Source organism: Curcuma longa, chromosome 15 (genome assembly GCF_044706935.1).
Source record: "Curcuma longa cultivar G26 ecotype Majalengka, Jawa Barat chromosome 15, ITB_CL_G26_1.1, whole genome shotgun sequence".
Lineage (NCBI taxonomy): Eukaryota > Viridiplantae > Streptophyta > Magnoliopsida > Zingiberales > Zingiberaceae > Curcuma > Curcuma longa.
Window position 1 is genome coordinate 4,729,003 of NC_133875.1, and position 20,617 is coordinate 4,749,619.

At 37.6% G+C, this 20,617-nt stretch overlaps 2 protein-coding genes across 2 annotated transcripts; one reads left to right on the forward strand and one right to left on the reverse strand.

Annotated features, from left to right (window-relative positions):
• Window positions 1–50: 50 nt before the first annotated feature.
• LOC141845890 (uncharacterized) lies at window positions 51–13,373 on the reverse strand. The gene is made up of 19 exons (XM_074733894.1): window positions 13,248–13,373; window positions 11,279–11,930; window positions 10,991–11,079; window positions 10,794–10,883; window positions 8,531–9,257; window positions 7,404–8,438; window positions 7,212–7,332; window positions 5,087–6,915; window positions 4,760–4,892; window positions 4,552–4,654; window positions 4,382–4,465; window positions 3,189–3,599; window positions 2,965–3,060; window positions 1,486–1,647; window positions 1,228–1,407; window positions 818–931; window positions 555–737; window positions 412–456; window positions 51–340 (listed from the first exon to the last, which is right to left on the reverse strand). The coding sequence occupies exons 1-19, from the start codon at window positions 13,371–13,373 to the stop codon at window positions 206–208; spliced, it is 6,315 nt and encodes a 2,104-aa protein (XP_074589995.1). The 3' UTR covers window positions 51–205.
• Window positions 13,374–16,888: 3,515 nt separating this feature from the next.
• Window positions 16,889–19,370, forward strand: LOC141846653 (uncharacterized). The gene is made up of 4 exons (XM_074734694.1): window positions 16,889–17,021; window positions 17,109–17,227; window positions 18,760–18,818; window positions 18,903–19,370. Exons 2-4 carry the CDS (start codon window positions 17,111–17,113, stop codon window positions 19,234–19,236), a joined length of 510 nt encoding a protein of 169 aa, XP_074590795.1. The 5' UTR covers window positions 16,889–17,021; window positions 17,109–17,110; the 3' UTR covers window positions 19,237–19,370.
• Window positions 19,371–20,617: the final 1,247 nt, after the last annotated feature.

Consider the following 20,617-nt stretch of genomic DNA (forward strand, 5'->3'; position numbering starts at 1 on the left):
TTTGTTCTTTCAGATGCCAAGGATTTTCAATTGCTTATTGTGAACACAACTGAAGGAACCGTATCATCACAAAAAAGGCAGTGAAATCATATATTACAAGTTCATAGAGAACATGTCCTTGGTAGCAAGGAAACTATTTACATGTTACAATTCACATATTCAAATTATCAATCTGGAGCAATGACAGTTTTTAGGTATAGAAGTCTTAGTTCAGGTACCGTCTGCAATTTTTTGAATTGCAGAAACATGGAATTTTCTCGCCTTCATCTTCGCTGTTGAAGTGGTAGTCATAAGTAATCTCCTCGCCGGGGTTTATGTCCCGCTCCGCGAAGAAAACCACCTGTAAGAAGGATCACCATTAGTTAGATCAAACATAAGGAGTATTTATAGTTTAGTTCAAATCACAGCTACCTTCTTCTCATTCCTGACTGTGATTACTTTCGCGACACAGTTTGGCTGAATCATCAACAATTGTGTAAAAAGAACAACACAGAAAGGATCAAAATTTCATGAGTAAACGAAAGAAGAACCGGCCTTGGAACAAGGTCTATTACCAGGCAAGAATGGTTGACAAATCGGGCAATCCCGCCTTTGCGTGTGGCATCAATGATGTGTTCCTTATCAATCCTAAAGAAATAGCAAGCACTCTTGTATTGAATTCTTCTACCTGATTGATACTCAACCTCTCGCTTGTCGGCTACTCGTAGCCCGACAATCTCACCGATATATTCAACTACCTAGGAATGTCAAGAGATGTGTGATGCTACTTTCACCTTTGATCGAGCAAAGGGCAAAATAGAGTTAAGACACTACTTACCATGGCTCCGCGAGGAATAAACTGCGATGTGTACAGACCGAGCGCATGAATTCCTGATTTGTAAACAACCAAATGCTTCCATCTCTTTAACTGCTTGTATAGAATGTATTCCTTCTGGCAAGCAGAAACACTAAGATGTTTCAAAAATGCTAACTAAAAAGAAATCTTGATTCAACACTTCGATATTCGGAGACACGATATTAGGCGCACAGCCTGAAATCTGTAATGAGACTAAATGTTTCGATGATCATATAGAAGATAGGTGAATGGATTTGGTGGCATGCTGTACCTAAAAGTTACATTAAACTACTTGTGCTAGAACAGTTTAGTATAACTTACTAGCAAGAGAGTAAACATGGAAACACAATGTACACTGCTTTCTATGGACAGGAAGCTCATATGAAGCCTACCCGGTAGTCATTCTCGACATCTGAACCTGATGGCTTTGTTAAACCTCTTGCACGGCACTTCTGACCATTAATATGAAGCCATGCATTTATCTGCTCCTGGGAAACGATGCATACGCCATCTTTACCTGGTCCTTGGAGATTAGGCTGGTGTGTTCTCTCCCTTTTCCGACCTCTGACACCCTGTTTCGAAGCTTAATGACTCAACAAATTGATTCAAGAGGTAAAACAAATTCGTAATCAATAAACCACTAGACTTACTTCGGTGCGAGCGCACGAGCATTCTTCCTTTATCAGGTGTTGTTGGGGATCCACAACATGATTATCAAGATGAGAATTATTGGGCATTGCGTGATGCAAGCATCTCCCGTAAAAGCCAACTTTTTCATCATCATCGCCTTCAATTTCACTTTGTAGCAAACCCTATGAATTAAATAGGAGTTGGCAAATAGTAAGAAACAACAAGAATCCAAGTAGTCTAGCAAAAAAATCAGCTGATTGTGAGAGATAAAAACAAGATGGATCGAAATCAAGGATAATTTAGATTTCGACACTCAAAGCTACTTTTCTTTTTCAGTGTCTATCCTTTTCACAAGACTCTTTAGTCGGGATTACATCAGAATACAACAATAAACAAACAGTAAGTTCCAACTATTTCCTTAGTATATTTTGTCCCTTTTAACTGAGTTGAGCAAGGTTTGAAAATCTATTCTATTTGGTCAGCAAGGATGAAACATTCTCGTTTCACCAGCTGATCGACAAGCAGAACTGGCCGAGACACCAAAAGTGAAATGAGTTGCAAGCAGATGCTGGAATTGACTCCAGATCTTGCAGCATCAAGAGATTGCTGCATTGTCTTAGGTTTTTCAGGGTAGAAGCCATACACCTCACACCCTTGCCTGCTGGTACTTCTGCACAATAGACGAAGATGGCGGTTGGAGAGCTCGGCATGAGTATTGCCAACAACCAAGATCTACAGGGCTACACAAGAAACCTGTCAATGGATGGTGGATTCGATCTGAAAGAAGGCACACAGAACTCACAGAGATTACTCCATGTTAGAAGCCTTATAGTGAGAAAAGGCATTATCTGGCAGAAGGGAGGCTTTGAGGGGAAGAGGATGCTTCCTTCTCCATTCCTCTCTTTTCCTCACTGTTGCCACTGTTAGGACTTGACACAGACATAGTAACCAGCATCGATACATGTCACTAAGGCTGAGGATTGCTACATTGGCTCAAAACGAGATTTTAAACCTTGATGTTAAGTAGTTTTTGTCGGTGTGCCTCCACACCTCACACCTTTAATGTTAAACTATCTTCTCTCCTGTTTTTTTCACATCAGTCAGAACTCCAACTACTGCTTCCAGGTAAGAACTTTCCTTCCTTACCTTTTCCTGCAACCTCACAAACCTGTTTCACCATTCTCATCTTTGATACATTATTTTTAATGTGTTGTTTCCTTACACTGACCAGAACATTGAACTGAATCATGCATAAAACACATCTAATAAAGTAAAAAATAAATAAATAGTTCAGTGGAGTATATAAACTTCTCAACCATTCTAAAGCACAAATTGCTTCATTGACATGAAAAAGAAAACAGGGGTGTCAAGTGAATCATCAGATTCTGCAACAAATGCAATTTCGCTATGCACAAACAAATAATATTTCAAAAAGACGATAAGAAGTTTAGTCCAGATTAATTTGCTAATACAGAAGGAACTAGTACAAGTAGGTAAACCTTCTGATGTGCACACCAAGGATGAAATGGGACAGAGCAACTTGAAACTCTGCACTCTATGCTTGAACCTCCTGGACGTTTACACAATGAACAAACCTGCAAAATATTTGACAACAGCACAAATAAGTCATCCTTGATGTTTATTATGATAAACTCACCAAATAATGATTATTCATAATAATGAACTGGCTGTCATAGTCCCTATACAAGTAATAATAACTTACTACATTTTTCTTAGCAGGTAAAGCACCAGACACATCAAAAGTATTCATTGTGTCAACATTTGGACATCTTGTACCAGGTGTCCAAAGTGCGCAAACCATATGCACCCACTGTGTAAGAGATGGATCCAATAATCCAGAAATTATGCTGTTAAAAGCCGGATATTTTCCTGACATTCTACATTTGCTTTCAGCGGTATAAGTCTCACCAACTGAACCACAGTTGTTGAAGTTAGATGCTTCATCTGCAGAATCAGGATTGAGAGAAACGACCTCTGCATGTTCAGAAGGAATGCTCTTCACAGAATAGGATCCTTTACCAACTTTCCATGCCTTCAATAAACTCTTGATAATATTCTGACATTTTACTGCCCTTGTCATGGCTCCATCACCGTATCCACACAAAACACAAACCTGTTTATGACAAATTATAAAGATTGAATTATGATAATGAATATGGATAGGATTTCTTTCAATTGATCATGAAGAAACACAAGCATTATGATCTATGATAAACTTAGAATATGTAATATGCATGGTTTTCCACAATCACATTGATGAGCAATGTTCAGCATCATGGAACAAGTTGTGACATTCGTAGTAAGTCGAGGACACGAGGCATGTCAAGGGAACGAGTATATGATCAATACTATGGTTGCTGATGGTTTATTGATTAATTATTTTGTACTGTAGTACAGATTAACCTACCTAAGCCACTGGCTAATTAGTAAGAATTTGTTCTGTTCTATCCATCAGGTTAGGTTTTAGATGATTAAATAACAAAATTAGAAACTGAAATCATTGAATTTTGTTGCATGTGTGCATTTGGTGGGTTGACCTTTTCTTGTCAAATTCTGGAGTAGGAATTGCTAAAGTTTTCCTAAATTAGTTGATGCATCACAAGATGAGACAGAATCAGACTCATGCAATTAGATCATCAATTTAAAATTAGATTCTGTATGAAAGCTTATCCCACAAATATCATAAACACAAATACACAATGTGATCAAATCAACTTGGTTTTCTTCCTTTTCACAATTATCTAAATGGCATTTTCTTGTAGGAACGTAAGCTGTATTTTCACACATCAAACACAAATGAAGAGCTTAAATCAAAGTTTACAAACACCATGCTCAGTGAGGATTAATAAAGACGAAAATACTAGCATGCTCAGAAACAGCAGGCTTGTCACTTACTATGTCTTGGGAGTTGCACTTGCATGGACGACAACACCAATTACCTTTGGGAATTTTTGAAACACCATAGCAGGCTTGGTGCACCTACACAAATGTATGTCAATCCAAGGGATGAGTAAATAATTAAATAAGAAAAACAAACATGAAGATTAAATTTCCATGCCATGTACCTTAATCAAGCAGTCATGACACTCTAACAATTGATTGGTGTCACCTTGGTTAGAGCTTCCACAGACACAACAAAATGCATCTGGATTTAAGAGACTGCAGCTACTATGTAACAACTCATTGTTAGAGAGAGAATTAACAGAGAAGGCTGATATGAAAAGCTCCAACAAACATCATTGTTTCTAATTGAAATTTAAAGTGATTGCCTACCTTCTGCTTACTTGAGACAGCTTGCCAGCATGATCTTGATTGTTCTTAGGATAGGGAAAAGAACCAATAGTTGTTGGCAATGCAGGTTCTAAAATCTTCTGCTGATGTAATTCATTATCTTGATCTTCCAATCCTACAAAAAAATTTGCAACCTTCAAATTAAGGAAAAAAGACATGAAAAGGAAGAAGAAACTAGTGTCAAATAAGAGGCCTTTATCTTCAGTAAATTAGAATAAATAAAAGATAAATACACACAATTTTTTGAACAGATGAGAATATACAAACACCTAGGAAATGTATGTGTAACATCACACACTAAACTATTACCACAAGTAGCTGAAGGGGAACAATTGAGCTGATCCTTTGCCATGGTCAATTTTGAGCATTCATTAATCTCCGTAGCTGATAAGCAGGTGCTCTTTGCACGATGCCTAGATTTTGCAGCAAGTTTGCTAGGACTGCATGTACAAATACCCTTGCACCGTAAGTTAGATATTGATTGCACAGAATGCAAACGACATCTTACGCTTGTGTTATTTCCAGAATGGAATGCCTTTGCAGTTGATGGTGAGTTCAAGTCTTCACCATTCTTTCTTAAGCGTTCACAACTTTCTTCTAATCTATGAAAGATTGCAGGGTTTTTCACATCCTCAGAAAAACAAGTCAATGCATCTTTCTCACATAATAAGTTACAGGACAATAGTTCACTGTGCTGGCCTGTATCAGAGGTTTCAGGAAGGCTGCACTTTCTAGCCCTTTTTAGTATTGAAGCCAAGGAAATTATTTTTGCAGGCTTTTGATCATCATCAGTTCCACCACCAGAAATGATACCTGAATTTCCACATACAACAGGCTTGCTCTTCTTAGGTACACTAGTCTTGCTTGAAATATTTGCAATACAATTTAGTGACATGAATTTAAGTGGCTTTGCAGTACCACTACGACTTTCATGTTTTGAACATGCAACAAGCCCTTGTTTCATCTTTTCTCCAGCACTCTGGAGTCTTTTAAGTGAGATATCATCATTTTGTAACTGCTTGTCATCATCCTTTGGCACTCTATCTTGGTAACCAATTCTTTCCTTGTGTTTGTTGAAGGATAAAATTGAACGCTTTCTCTTGATAATTGCAGCAGACCCATGAGAAGCATTTGTTCTTGGCATCACACAACCAGGTTTGGAAACTTCAATTTCTTGGGATCGAGAACTATCATTTTCTAAATGCCTAACATTGTTCAGTATTTCAGGGCCACCAGAAGGATCAAATGATGGATTATAGTCCTCAGATTTGTTTGCAGCAGTTTTAGGTGTCATTTCAAGCTTGCGTCGATACTTCACATTGTCTTTTTTCACCAATTCTTCATTGATACACTTGACTTTCTTGGATTTATATGGAATCTTCAAATGCAGTTCATCAATAGGATTAATGGACGAATAGCTTGCCAAGCAATCAAACCTAGATTTAGCTACATTCACCTTGTCAACTGTATTAAAGCCTTCATTGCCATCTCTGACGACTACATCAGATGATCCACATTTCTCATTCCCTGATCCTTCATCAACCACTAAATCATGCATCATTGTTGAAGTTCTAATACAGGGAGTTGAATTATTAACTTCAACTGAAACTTGAGTTAAGACAGGAGCAGAGGATCCAGACGACATATTAGACATCTGTGGTGTTTTTGTTACATGGGAATTTAGATGAGCTTTGTTGAACTCAGCAGCATAATTGGGAACCTGATCACTAACATTTTTTGTGCTTTTCAATGCCTCTGCAAACTTGTCATGAGAAGCACCAGCATGGGCAAAAGTCTTCTTTGGAACATCCCTCCAAAAGACAGTTTGTTGATCATTTTGAGGGCTGCTATTATTCTTAGAACAATCACAATGAGTTAGACGAATTCTCTTGCACTCTGGTAACAAATAGTTGCTGTCATTATCTCCAGTGGTATGTGTTATGTTAACTTGTCTGCAAGCCTCCTGCTCACTTAAGGCTTTAGAGGTACTATTACCCCCTGAAGTATAGAAACCATGAAAGCAATATGGAAACACAGAAGTGCAGCAATGTCCAGATGAGCAAGAAGTATGTTCTCTGTGATTGAACATTTCATGTTTATGATCACCAGGAAAACAATTATTTGACAGCCTCCCCAGTCTGAGGTAGTGATCAAGAGTTGGAAAAAATAAGCATAAACATCTATACATAGACTAATACTATGAGCAAAATACAATTAATAAGATAAGGATCAAAGGACACTGTTGAAACCAACCATTTGCGGGCAAGAAAAACTATTGATTAACAATGTGTTCAAAAGAGTTCACCATATGCAACATGTAATAAGAAGTATACATGACAGTAATAAACAGGAATGATGACATTGAAAGAGCCAGCACATTTCAAGAGTTATGTGATAAAAACAAATAGAAACACACATCAGTAAGTCTGATCACCTCAGACAAGGTTGTTCATCCACATCATAATTGCAGCAATTTGAAAATCTTTTGCAGCATTGTTCAGATTTAAGCAGTGTTCTTTGTGTCGAACACGAGCAATTGCAGGATCTAGTTGAACCTATACACTCATCACAATAAGAAGACTGATAATAATTCCGAGTCAAGTGAGGAAGTACACAAAAGACAGACCTGTATGACAAGGATGACCAGAAAATATATCCATGCCAATGGCAGATCGGCAGCTTGGGCATGAGTGTCTAACAACTTTAGAGCCATTGAGATGAGTTTTGCAGTAAGATCCTTCCCTTAAGTCTGTCTGAACTGCAAGTTCATCCTTACAACTTTCAAGTTTGGATGATGACAGACAACACAATTGATGATGTTGCAAGTTTGTTTTAGCAGCATTTGAACTTTCTTGGGTTGAAAATTCAACCACACGCCGAAAAGCAGAATTTTTTGATTTGGCATCCATCAAATGCTTGGTTGTAGCAAAAATATTTTTGCTTGTTTCCAAAGAACAAAGGGTTGTAGAAGACATTAGATGGTCCGATTTCAACAAATCCGTACCCAATGATCCACAAGGAATTGGAACTAAAACTCCACGTTCCACAGGATCATCACACTCCTTGTTTGAGAGAAAAGTGGTTTTCTCTTGCTGCTTGGTGTTTCCAACAACTTGTTTCTGCAGCATGTTAGATTGATTGTCCAAATAGAAAGAAAAGTCCTTACTGTTTCCAAGGATGCTGTTTTGGCAGCATTTGCTATTAAAAGGCACAGAAATCTCTCTAGTACTTGTGACCTCATTTTGTTTTTGTGCCATGAAGTCAGACTTTATTGTGTCACTCTCAACAGTGAGAATATTCTTTCCTTCATCCAATTTATTGGGGAAATTCACTGTACTGGCATTGCATACACTTCTAGTGCCATGAGCAGAGTCTCCTACAGAATTGCAAACATTGTTAGGCATCTTAGATGATAAGTGCTCGCTACCATTGAATAAGTTATCCAGAGATGAAGATGTGCTATTCCCTTCAAGGTGTGATAGAAACAAAGAAATCAGGGGATTCATGTTTGCATCACGAGTGAGACCTTCAGAGTCAAAATGATTACGAGTATTAAAAGGTCTAGCTGTATGCTGTGTGGATCCTTTATTGTAAGGAGATGCCACAGAAGGTGAGAAATGGAGATCTTTCCTGGTTTGATTTGCAGTCCAGATTTTAGCAGCTGCATGAGAAACACCTTGATAAAACCATCCAATAAATCAAGTACTAGTAAAAAATAACAAAAGAAAATGTAGTGTTTCCAATTCAACTTACATCGTTCCTTTAGTTGCTGATGTGGTTGTGGCTTCACCGAGTCATATGCTGGTACAATTTGTAGCACAGACGATCCAAGTGACCCTGCAAAGGCACTGTATTTCTCAGACGGTTGGCCAAGCCTCAATTCGATGTTCGAAGCACCATCAATATCAGCCAGAGGTGCTACAGCAGAGGAGTTGGGATTGTCAACGCCATCATCATGCCTCACTGTTCCATTGGTCCAGGAAGATGCTAAGGGCATACAAGAAGTATGTTTTCCAGTATAAATGCCATCAGAAGTATTCAATTGTTGAACAACAATTTCTTTACCCTTAAATAAAGTCGAGTGAACTTTTTCAAGACCAACACTAATAGGAGGTTGCTTCGGAGTATTCATGGGCTGTTTCTTCATTGTATTAGGCATGCTAGCTGGCACTGAACTGGGAATCTTCTTTTGGCAATTTTTAGTACCATGAAAATTATAGCTCAGGCACGCATTGTCATGTTCCTTGTTTATTGATTTGTCCTGCATGGTATATCTCACCTTTATATATGGAGAGCTAGGAATAGAGTTATTCAAAGGTTTTGCTGGTCTCCAGGACCCACCAAATGACTTGATATTACTAATTGCCACATTATTGTTCAACAATATTGGAGCATAACTGGCCTTAGAACCAACCGAAACATCTACTGTTGCAGAACCACCTGACCACTCCCTTCCAATAATTTCATCTGGTGCCATAATCTGAAGCACAGAAGAAGAAAAAAAGAAGTATGATAATATAAATTTGTGCAATAAAAGAGATCTAGAAAAGGCAGCTTTTTTGTTTATCACTGCTTCCAGTCCGAAGCAGGGTAAGGAGCCAGAAGTCCATACAAGAAACTAGCCAATGCCAATGATGTAAGAACATAGACGAAGGATGTGGGTGTAACTTGCCATTGGCATAGCCTTGCATAGAGCTTAATGGAAGAAGGATAAGATTCGTGCAGTCAACCCCGAATAGTTGGGACAAAATGCTAGATGATGAATATGATGATGTTATGAGTGATATGTAGAGTTATGGAACCTAAGAACCAAGTAATCTGCAATTCTTTGTTCATACGTGAAGTATACAACAAATTTCCCATCCACATGCCATCCACATGCCAGTCTTCTCCGGGGAAAGGATTACGCAGCCTTACCTTGCCTTTCAAAGGCCTGATTACAATTACCGGACTAACAACAACAATATATGTTAGATTAGATTGTGCTCCTGCACATTGCTAGAAGCAAGAAATGTTGGTAAAATGAAGAAGAGAAACATAAAGCATGCTTATGCAAGTGAAAAGCATGAAATCAGAACCTTATTACTTGAAACACAGCAGTAAATGAGATCATAGTTATTAAAATCAAACCAGATAATGACCAAAGCAAGCTATGGATTATTAGTTCATTAGTCACACTACATTATAATATTGTCAACTTGTCCCAACTATTTGAAGTCCACTACATGAATCTTATGTCTCCATTCCCATAACTTGAAACAGCAATTTCATGACTCAGCCCCATCTTGTTTGGTCCTGCTTACTTTGATACCTCAGAAACATAATATTTAAACTGTTTGCCTAGAATGTCTGTACCTATTTTTGCTGCTCCATAAGGAGTGTGATCATAATAATTCAAAGGTTTATGTTTATATTTTCATTCTTTTTGTTGCCTCGCCTTGCTCCAGTTCTATTGTGGGGGTGTAGATAGGATGTCAAATCTTATAGATCTTTTTGACATCCTCATACATAATATATAAGAGAAAAACAATCAATTAGCAACCTAAGTCAATTTACGACATGATCAACCAAGTCAAAATGATCATAGCAATTTTTTGCAGTTTCAATCTATGAAGTTAGCTGGTTCTTAAATAATGATCCAATTGGCAAATTTTTTATTCAACCCAATCAAGGTGGGGATCATTAAGGAGCTCAACTCCCATCTAGGTCAGTCCATCATAAACAGTACTAAGATTTGTTGGATCAATGAAGCCCCCATTCTCGGTGTGTTGGAATTTTTATTCAGCGTAGAAAGTAGATCTGTCACTTTCAGCAGAATCCTTACATCAATCCAAATGCACACATGGATTAGCAACGGAAGTTTAGATATTTAGTGAAAACAAAACATGTTGAAAACACCATGTGAAAGTAGATCTAATTTAGTGAAAGTAGATCTAAATTTTTCATTGAATGGTTGAAAACACCATGTCAGTGATTTGTCATTACAATTAGAGGATTATGTGGAAATGCTAGTTACCCCTAAATGTTGCTTGCACCAATGTGATATGTTCATTCCATTCTCCAAATAGACAGCCTCGCCGGGATTCATTGAAGGCGATCCTGAATGCTGCAACAAAAACATGGGAAGAAGACAATGTTTCCCAATTCCCATGTGAAAGACAAAAGAAAGATCCAACATGAGAGCAATCATGAGATCTCAGGTCTTTATACTACCTCACAAAATTTGGGAACAGACATATGGGAGTTATGACAAAAGCATATAACTCCAAGAAGTCCTGCATCACCCATAAATAATTCTCCTACTGCAAAACGGAATAAGGTCAGCAAAAAAGCAAACAAATAATAGCCCAACTTGACATGTCATTATCAAATCATTCAAAATAAACATAACCTAGAAATGAATACGCCACAAAGCTTGTTGTTGGCAAGATTAGAGATGTACATGAAGTTAAACAAAAATATGGAGCATATTTGCATATGGAGAGCAAGTAGTAGACTGACCAGTACTTCTACAGAAGACAAGAGGGCGCCCTCTAAGATAAGAAGAATTATTATGAGAAATAGGAGACTTGGCATCAAATGAAATAATCCTTGAGGCATGAATATCCTTTGAGTTTTTGTCTGCATTTGCTGACCTGCCTGAATTACATAGTTCATCCCATGGAGCAACGGCAGTCCCTGTATTGTTGGACTGAGAGGATTGACAAGGAGCTACTTCCACATAGTCCCTCACATGATGAGAATTGCCCACTAGTCGAACATTGTTGTGGAGAAAAGGGACTTTGGTGGAAGCAGGATTTGTTGCTGTCCTAGAGCCAACAAAAGAAGAATGCTCATTCCAATTTCCCAGGGAACCATTGCCATGGTTTTCTGGTAGAGGTGGAATATTTATTGAAGGGACCACACAGCCAGTGCCAGTTAGGACCTTATCATTGTTGATATGAATCTTAGCTATGTCCATTCTTGAATGAGGCAAATGTGAGAATTCATCAGATAACAGAGCAAGAAATGAATTACCCAGCTCTGTCTTCCCCAATCTGTAGCCTAAGTTTAAATTACTAACGGTTGCAGTCTCTTGAACTCTTGCATGATCGTTCAAAACCGCCTCCTGTCTAATGAAAGAATGGAAATGGTGCCTTGTGTTCTTGTGAACCTGAATGAGGCAATTGTTCAATAAAACTATTATTCCATTGACATGAATTGAAATTTCAATATTGGTCTAAGCTGAAAGCCTCCAAACAATAACCAGTCAGTGCACCAGCACCTGAAATCTTATTAAACTCAGCATATGCAAACACTCCAATCTATATTTTTTTCTTTATTGATAAGTTCACAGCATACTAAACAGTGAGCCATCACCCATCAGGTGCCAACCTTTAGCAGCAATGGGGTGCATGGACGTTCAAGAACACTTGCATAAATTAACATGCAATATATGTAATGTCAAACTGTAGCTATTACCTCAACCAGAAAGATTATTCATGTTTTGCAAAGTTGCTGCACTTACACATACATGCAATTGCATTAGTCTATCCAAATAGTAGCATGCAAATACAGAAGCCTCGCTGATAAATACGTTGTTTTAGCAACTTATTCACCACAGTGCACCAGAATGTGGCATGTGAGATCCATATAATTCCTCATAGTAGAAAGAAATCATAACCCTTTCATCTCTACCATTGTCGAAACAGTGGAGAAAAATGCTAACAAATCCTTCTGTACTAATTCAAAACAACAATACAAATTTATTTAAGTAAAATCATGGTCCACTATTCTTAGAAAAGGACATGAGGCTTCGAACAAGTGATTCACATTATTTAGATGCATGATTTATGAGGCAATGCTTTGATATCCCTGTTAACATTATTGGGACCATGTCTTCCCATATGAATGGAAAACTCTATAATACATTTGAGTTATTATGTGAATGTCTCACTAAGCACAATGCCGTAGCGTAGGCATTGAATACCTATCCTTTTACCAAACATATGTCAAGTAAATAACTGATGTCTCCATGCATAGCAAGATAGATATTGGGTCTTCATTTGCCTCATCCGAATAACATTCCAATACGACTCCAAACACTGATATTAATCAAAATACCGAGTACTTAGGCTCACACTAGTGCCGACCCTAAGGCTCTTGGTAACATCGGTTAAGGAAAACATAAGGCAGTAAGACTTAGAGTGTACTTGCCAAGAAAGCATGTGCGTCGAAGTATCAAACAAAAAGAACAAAAGACATTTGGTAATGCCAAGCAAGCACCACCAAATAGCTATAAATGAAGCATGCATTGTACGATTCACCTCTAAAACCCCAACCCCGTGAAGAAAAAACATCCTTCAACGCCCAAATTGGGAAAATATTTGACCTTTGTATTCTAGCTACTAATACGACCAAATAAAATGACAGAACCCAACAATCCTAAACCGGAAAAACAGAGCATGCCGACGCACAGCACGCCAGATACCTGAGCCGCGGACGCCGGCGCAGGCGCCTGCGTTAAGTGCGGCGCCTGAGAACCCGGCTCCGTAGCAAGCAATGGTGACATCTGCGGCGACGAGACCACGCATTTGGCGAGCCAGGAATCATCCATCGCAGCTTTCGTCCCTCCCTCCTACCTCTTCCCCATCACCTCCCTCCCATGAACACGGACACAACGAGCAAACAAGGATCGGCTTTGGCAGGAACAGCAGCAAGATAACGGCGATGGTGATCAACCGCGAGCAAAAAAGCAAGAAAGACGCAAAAAAGGAAAGGTGCTCGACTGTGCTACAACAGCGGAAGACTGTGAGCAAGGAACAATAAACAAAGAGGAGGAGGAAGAAGAAGAAGAAGAAGAAGAAGAAAGGTGGAATTTTTAATGACAATTCAAGACCTTTCTCCCTCTCTCATCGGTTCTTTTCACGGATTGGTGCCTCTGACTCGTGCTTTATCTGCTCTCTGCTCTACCGCTGCAGACTCCTTTTCAGCCTCCGCCATGGAAGGAGAGAGAGAGAAGCGAGCAGGCGTCAAAACCCGTTTGAAAACTCCCCCAACGCTGGGCCATAACGGGTCCGACAAAACCCATCAATCCTAAGTTGGGTACAAATGTGGGTGCTGCTTGATGAAATAGAAATAATAGAAGAACAAACACGTGAGAGTAGGGTTGTCACGTGGGGGGAGACTGTCGCGTATTTTGGGCCGTCGGATACGGTTTCTATTTTTTTACTTTTATCCTCGAGATTTGTGCTTGAGGGGTTTCGGGAACTGTGAGGAGTTTGATTTATTTATATTTTTGTCCTTTATTTTATTTAATTTCGCTTTTTACATTGCTCGTAATTATTTCACGGGGTGATTAGCAAAAGAGCCCGGACCGAGGATACAACAGGTTCAGCCCAATCCGGCCCGGTTCAATCCAATCTAGATTTTAAATTCGGTATTTACTGAACCACGTGAGATATTATCCAAATCACTTACCTAACTTTCATAATATATTTATAAAATACCCTACTTTCTCTCAACGCCCATTTAAATTATTTAAAATTAAAATTAATGTACTTCTAGAAACTTTCTTAATATATTTATGCATTTGTATTTGAATTTAATAATATAAATTAAGAATAATAAAATTTTAAACTTATAAAAACTCAATATAATTTATCACTAATTAATATCACTGATCAATTTTGAGCATTTTTTAATTTAAAAATATTAAAATTTTAAATTGTTAAATGATGTAAGTTTATCAGTCAGTTTTATACCATTCTTAATATATTTATATCTTCATATATAAATTTAATAATGTAAATTGAGAATGATAAATTTTTAAATTAGTAAAGTAAATATTAGAGATATACTCTCGATTTAATTCACTATTTTTAGTTTATGCTATCAAATTTAAATCCTAAGCATATATAAGTATATTAGGAGATTTTCAAAAAATATATTTATTTTAATTTAAATTTTTTAAATCCATCGATCAATTTCAAACAAAATTGATTGATAGATTTGCTCCTTGCGATGACTTTTGACTTGTAGCAAAGATAACATGAGTTTTGTGACCAGGAATGAAGGTTAGATATTTTATCGTGATCGACAAAGAATATATCATAATATATTTGATACATGTATATAATTTTTAAATATCTATTGATATTTTATCAAATATGAATAATTAATTATTTATTTAAATTTTTATTTTTATCATATATATATATATATATAATATTTATCTTTTATTTAAAATAATTTTATATACATTTAAAAAATTAAACTTAATTATCAGTTTGTCATTACTCAAAAAAATTCATTATCAAAACATTTTCCTAATGTCTTGAAATTTGATTTAATTTTAAAAGTGAAATAATAAATTCTCAACCCTCCTTCTCCCTCATAAATTATCACATGTAACCATTGATGGCCAACATATTGTTTCCACTCCCATTTATTTATCTTATAGATATGTATATTTATATATTTATATATTTATTATCATTATTAATTATTAATTTATGGTCTCCCCCATTGCCCAACAAAGAGAGGACAACCTTCCACAAAATATGAAATTTGGCTTCATTCACCAACTTTTCACTAACATGAGAGCTTGAGCCCCATCAAGCTTTGCTCCTTTTGTGAAACTTTTAGGCATCATTGTGCCCATGATTTGGTGATAAAAAATCAAGAGAAATAAGTTTTAAACCTATATATACTTCATGTACTTGTTAGTGCATCAAGAACTAGAAGCTTGAACACTGCCCACAATTTGTGGAGACATAAACCTTGAGACAATGCAACTAAACTAATAATATGAGATCAGTAATTGTTTGTTTATTTGTTTACTAGAACAACTTTCGACATGAAGTGTTTGTATAAAGCATAAATAGTCTTTGTCAACATCACTAGGTTTCAACTTGTTCTTCTCTCCTTCTCTAGCTTTTGAGAGGCAATGAAGTGTTCTTCTTGCACCATGGCTTCTATCTTCATTCTACTAGTGCTTACATGGAAAACCCAAGGTGAATTAATGAAGATTCTTATATTTTTTGTTTTCTCTTTCTGTTGGGTTCGAATAAATTGATCACTGAAGTGTTATTTCCTCAGGAATCAAGTTGGAAAACAAAGATTATAAAGGATCTGACAAGCAGGTGTTCCATCGAAGTGCAGAGGTAATCTGATAAAGAATATTTAATTTGTATGTTAAAGATTGAAATGAAGTTTAATCTGTGTTTTTAAATGGATTAATTGCAGGTTAAAGCAGGTTTGAGGACGAGAGGAAGTGGAGCTGCATTGGTTCTTTGCAGACAGAACATGAAGAACTGTTCAGGGATTAATAATGGAGGAAATGGTGGAAGAATGCCTACAATTCATGAAGATTATTATGGGCCAGGAGATCACAAATCCAAGCATCATTAGCTTTTTCTTATCTCTTTGTTTTTAAATCATTTTTTGTAGTGTTTTTTCACTGATGCAAAAGAAGTTTTGTCATTTGTTTTTCTTTCTCCAAAACAAAGAAAGGAGCTTTTAGTTATTGTTCTATGATTTAGATGTTGATTATCTGAAAAGATTGATAGAGAAGATTGCAGAAACATGGGAAATTATCTTTAAACAAATTTTTGTTTTTGATGTTTAAAAGTGTATCAAATCCTCACAAACTGGAAGGATCAAATTAATGTCATCGATTATTACAATGCACAGTCTTTTTCGGTAGATGACTAACTATAGTTTTCAATTTATTTTTTTTATATGATTATGAGATCAACTATGTAGAATCACTGAGATTAATGGATTCCATCTTTTAAGAAAAAACATATTTAAAAAATAAATGAAAATGTAGATAAAATACCAATAAATTAAGTGGATTTATTTTTATTTTGGGGGAAAATAAAATGAATTGCTAAAAAAAGTAGTAGATTTTTATCTGCAAATCTATTATTTATCACCAGGAATAGGAAGCGGCCGACACTTTTAACGAACCCAATCTATCAGTGAGGCCCCAACCAAACCCCTAAAGTACAGTTGGATCTTCTCCAACCAATCGGTGAATAGATATCCTTACATACCGATAATATCCGTTCGATTTTATAAAGCCCGAGAGATCTGACGTCAATTTGCCACCATTTGGTTCGACGGCTTGAACAGGATCATGGCTCCCAACATATCCTAAAACCCTAATCCTCGAAGGAGCCTCGGAGATCTTGCGCGGCAGCATCGGATCGGAGGCGTCTCTCTGCTCCTTCCTCGGCCTCGCGGGATTCTTCGCTTCTCGGTTTGTGCTTTGCTGCGATAGAGGGCTGCAGTTGTAGGCTTCTATTTCTCATCCTTTTTTTGAAGGGGTTTGGTGTGTATTTTGTAGAGATGGAGGTGTTCTGCCGAACCCAGAGCAGCAGAGCTGCTTTCTGCTCCGTAGTGGAGTTGTTCGTCGCCGAGGCTGCTTTGGTCGCGGAAAAGACTCTCCTTTCGCTTCTTCTGGCGGTAAAAAACAAAGAGGGCTTTTCTTCAGCTTGATGTCCTTCTTCCAATTTCCTTTGCTATTAATTTCATGGCGACTGCTAAAAGTTGAGAATTTGGAGATATTCTTTTGTCATGGAGTGACTCTTTGTCGTTTCGGACCCTGCTGCATGGGTGTTTTCGAGTTTTTCCTTTTGTAGCTTTCTTATCTGCTTCATTGTTCGATCTACGCTTTCGTTCGCTTTTAAATTTGGTTGTTCACCAGAAATGGATATGAAACTCCGTTGCAACTGCATTTGAAGTTCTTGCCAAAGTAGAGCTATGTTTGAACTATTGCTGATTACTTATCTTGAGTCTCTAGCTGCACTGCTTTCACAGTCGTTCATTTATCTTTGGCTTTTGGAATGAAATTAATTTATGCAGTTTGTGAATGTCCTCCAGGACTAAAACCTTCCATTCTCCTTTGTTTACAAGTCAACAATTTCTTATCTTCGATTAGCATCTAGTGTTTTTTACTCGATCCTGCATAATTTATATTTCATGAACTGCAAGCTTGAATTTTTTTTTATGCTAGATACACCATCCAGTGTGAAAAAATAAGAATGGCATCATTACTCTTATGGACAAACTTTCTGGTGATTTGTGAATTAACATATGTTTGTCACAGGCTTGATTTTTCAGATGTTCTTAATATTATGAAGGAAGGTTGAATTAACTGTGTCCAGATCATACGGATCTCTAGTTCTTATGACATAAGTTCTACTTCAATTGGCTCCATGCTTGTGGCTAAGAGTTATTTTTACATGTGATGTGTTTTTGATCAACACTATGCCTAGTTTTTAGTTTTTTATCTGCAAAAAAGGAAAAAAAAGTACTTGAAGACATTACCAAATATGATACGGCAAAAGAAAAAAAAATGTATATACACATCGACAGGCTCACTCACCGGAAAATCTAACGTCACTTATTTTGCTTGATGTTTTCTATAGATGGCAAGTTTCAAGTGTATTTGTCAGATTGTAATCGGTGCTCAAATTGTTTGTTAGAGGAAAAGCTATGAGAAAAGAAAATTCATCCTATCAGGCTCCACGATGAGTAAACATATTTGACAATAAAGGTTAGGATCGGTGAGGATTTAGGCCTAGTGTAAGATTTATTCTTAACTGTTTCGCAAACAAGATATTAGATCATGGAAGTTAACCTTCCATGCATGATATTTATGTTCTTTACCCTGTTTACTCTTCTGCGAAGAATGTTATGCTCTAGTTTATTAAGTCTGTCAAGCATTAGAAAAGGGTGAAGAAGGAAACCTTTTCACTTGCTTGATGCTCTCGATTGTTAGAACACAATGCCTTTTCGTCACAGGAATTCCGAATGCAGATTGTGGTTGATGTTTATTTTGGCGACTCTGCTCGCAGTTATGTGAGGCGTAAAATACAAGATCTTCTTTCAATTTATATACACTGTTCGATACAAGCAGTTCATCTTCGAAATAGATCAAATTGTTTGTTCAAATACTAAATGAATTCCATGTTTATATACTTTTATTGTTTCAGATTGGCTCTGCATCAAGCCAAACTTGCCAGCTTGTTGAAGGTTCTGATGCAATTTACAGGTAAGATACTGTGACCTTAAGCTTAAAGCAGTAGGATGATCGATCCATCCTCATGTTTTGTTTTCCCTCTCTTTTTGTTTGAAGGGCACTTCAAAAGAGCAAGCATGAATCTGTACCGGAGAATAAGGATGACGGAGAATCCGACGAGGAAGACAACGGGGATGAGGACGACCAAGACGGTGAAGATCAGGAGGACAATGGAGGCGAAGGTGATCCTTCCGGGGATGACAATGACAACGGAGACGAAAAAGATGATCCAGAGGCCAATGGGGAAGGCGGAAGCGAAGAAGAGGACGACGAAGACGATAATGACGATGACGACGATGATGACGAGGAACAGGAAGAGGACGATGAGGACGAGGAAGACGACGAAGAGGACGAGGAGCTTCCGCAGCCACCGGCAAAGAAGAGAAAGTGAAGCTATGTGTTGATCTCAAGATTCTAATTTAGCATTAGATTGTTGCTGGCCTGTGAACCAACTTGCCTTTGCTACTTTCACTATGCTTTAATCCGAATGATTAGTGATAATCTATTTGTTTACTCTTTAGTTTATTCTATTCTCTATACGTTTAATCTCAGTGTCATTAGAGAGTAAAGACTAATAAGTATCACTAATTTATATATAAATATATAAAAATGAATTTAAAAATTAGAGATAAAACAGATACCGCATTCTCGTTATTCCGGTACGATACATAAATCCGGCACGTAACGGGGTGATGTTGTTTGTTGGTATGCGCCGTTTTCTTTGGTTTTATCGTAACGCGATGGACGGCCAGGAAAGCAGAGGGGCGAAGCCGCCGCCATCTTTTTCTCTCGCTTCGGGATCGGAGAAGGCTGGCGGAGGCCGCGGTGGAAGTTCTGGTCGCCGGTGCTGGTCGGTTGGTCGGTCCGTTCTCTCCTTGCATAGGTATGGCGCCGAGCTCTGTCGGGAATGGATTGATTTCGTAAGTCGTACTTATACGATTTGTGATTGAGGAAATATTAATCGATGTCTCCTTTTGGTGATGAATTTTGAGAACTGGGGTTGATTGATCGAATATGATAAGATTGTTAGGTTTTCCTCAATGTTATCCGACAACGCCTTGATGTAGACCTCAATTGACGCTTGCATTTATCTCAAATGGAATTTTTAGTGTTTAGTGATTTGAACTGTAAGGATAAACTCATATACTTCTTGTGAGGATTATGGGGAGGTGTCCGCGGTGAGAGTGCATGAATGTCTGTGTGATCTTCGATGTAAGGAATCAGAATGTTGCAAGAACTGTTTTGGCCTCAGCTAAAATAAAGTTCATGTGCTCACTTAGTTAATTGCCTTGCTCTGAGGACTTGTATTCTCTTCAATCATCATTGATAATCCAAATGAGGCAGGCTATTCTTTTCTGTAAAACGGTGGAATCCGCCACCCAATAGCCTCATACAGTCGGTCTCACAATCATATGTGAGGAGGTAAATTAAGAAACTGTAGTTGGTCACGACGGAGGAGAATATTGCTCGGCTTCATCGAGATTCAAACCCTTGTCCTCTTCTTCAAGTCTGCTCCGTCGTAACCAACTCAACTATGCCCTGAGAGCTAGGTAGGCTCTTTTCAAGTCAATGTTTAGTGGCAATCATTGAATGCAACCATACTCTTTCAAGGAATAGGATATCATGGTGACTCATGCCACAAGAGGCAACTTGTGTCATTACTTGCCTTCCGTGATACTATTTGTGAGCAATTAGATGAATCTATTATGGATGATAAAATAAGAAAGGAGATTATGATTGTATAGAGTTCAAAGGCGTTCAATAAATTCTAT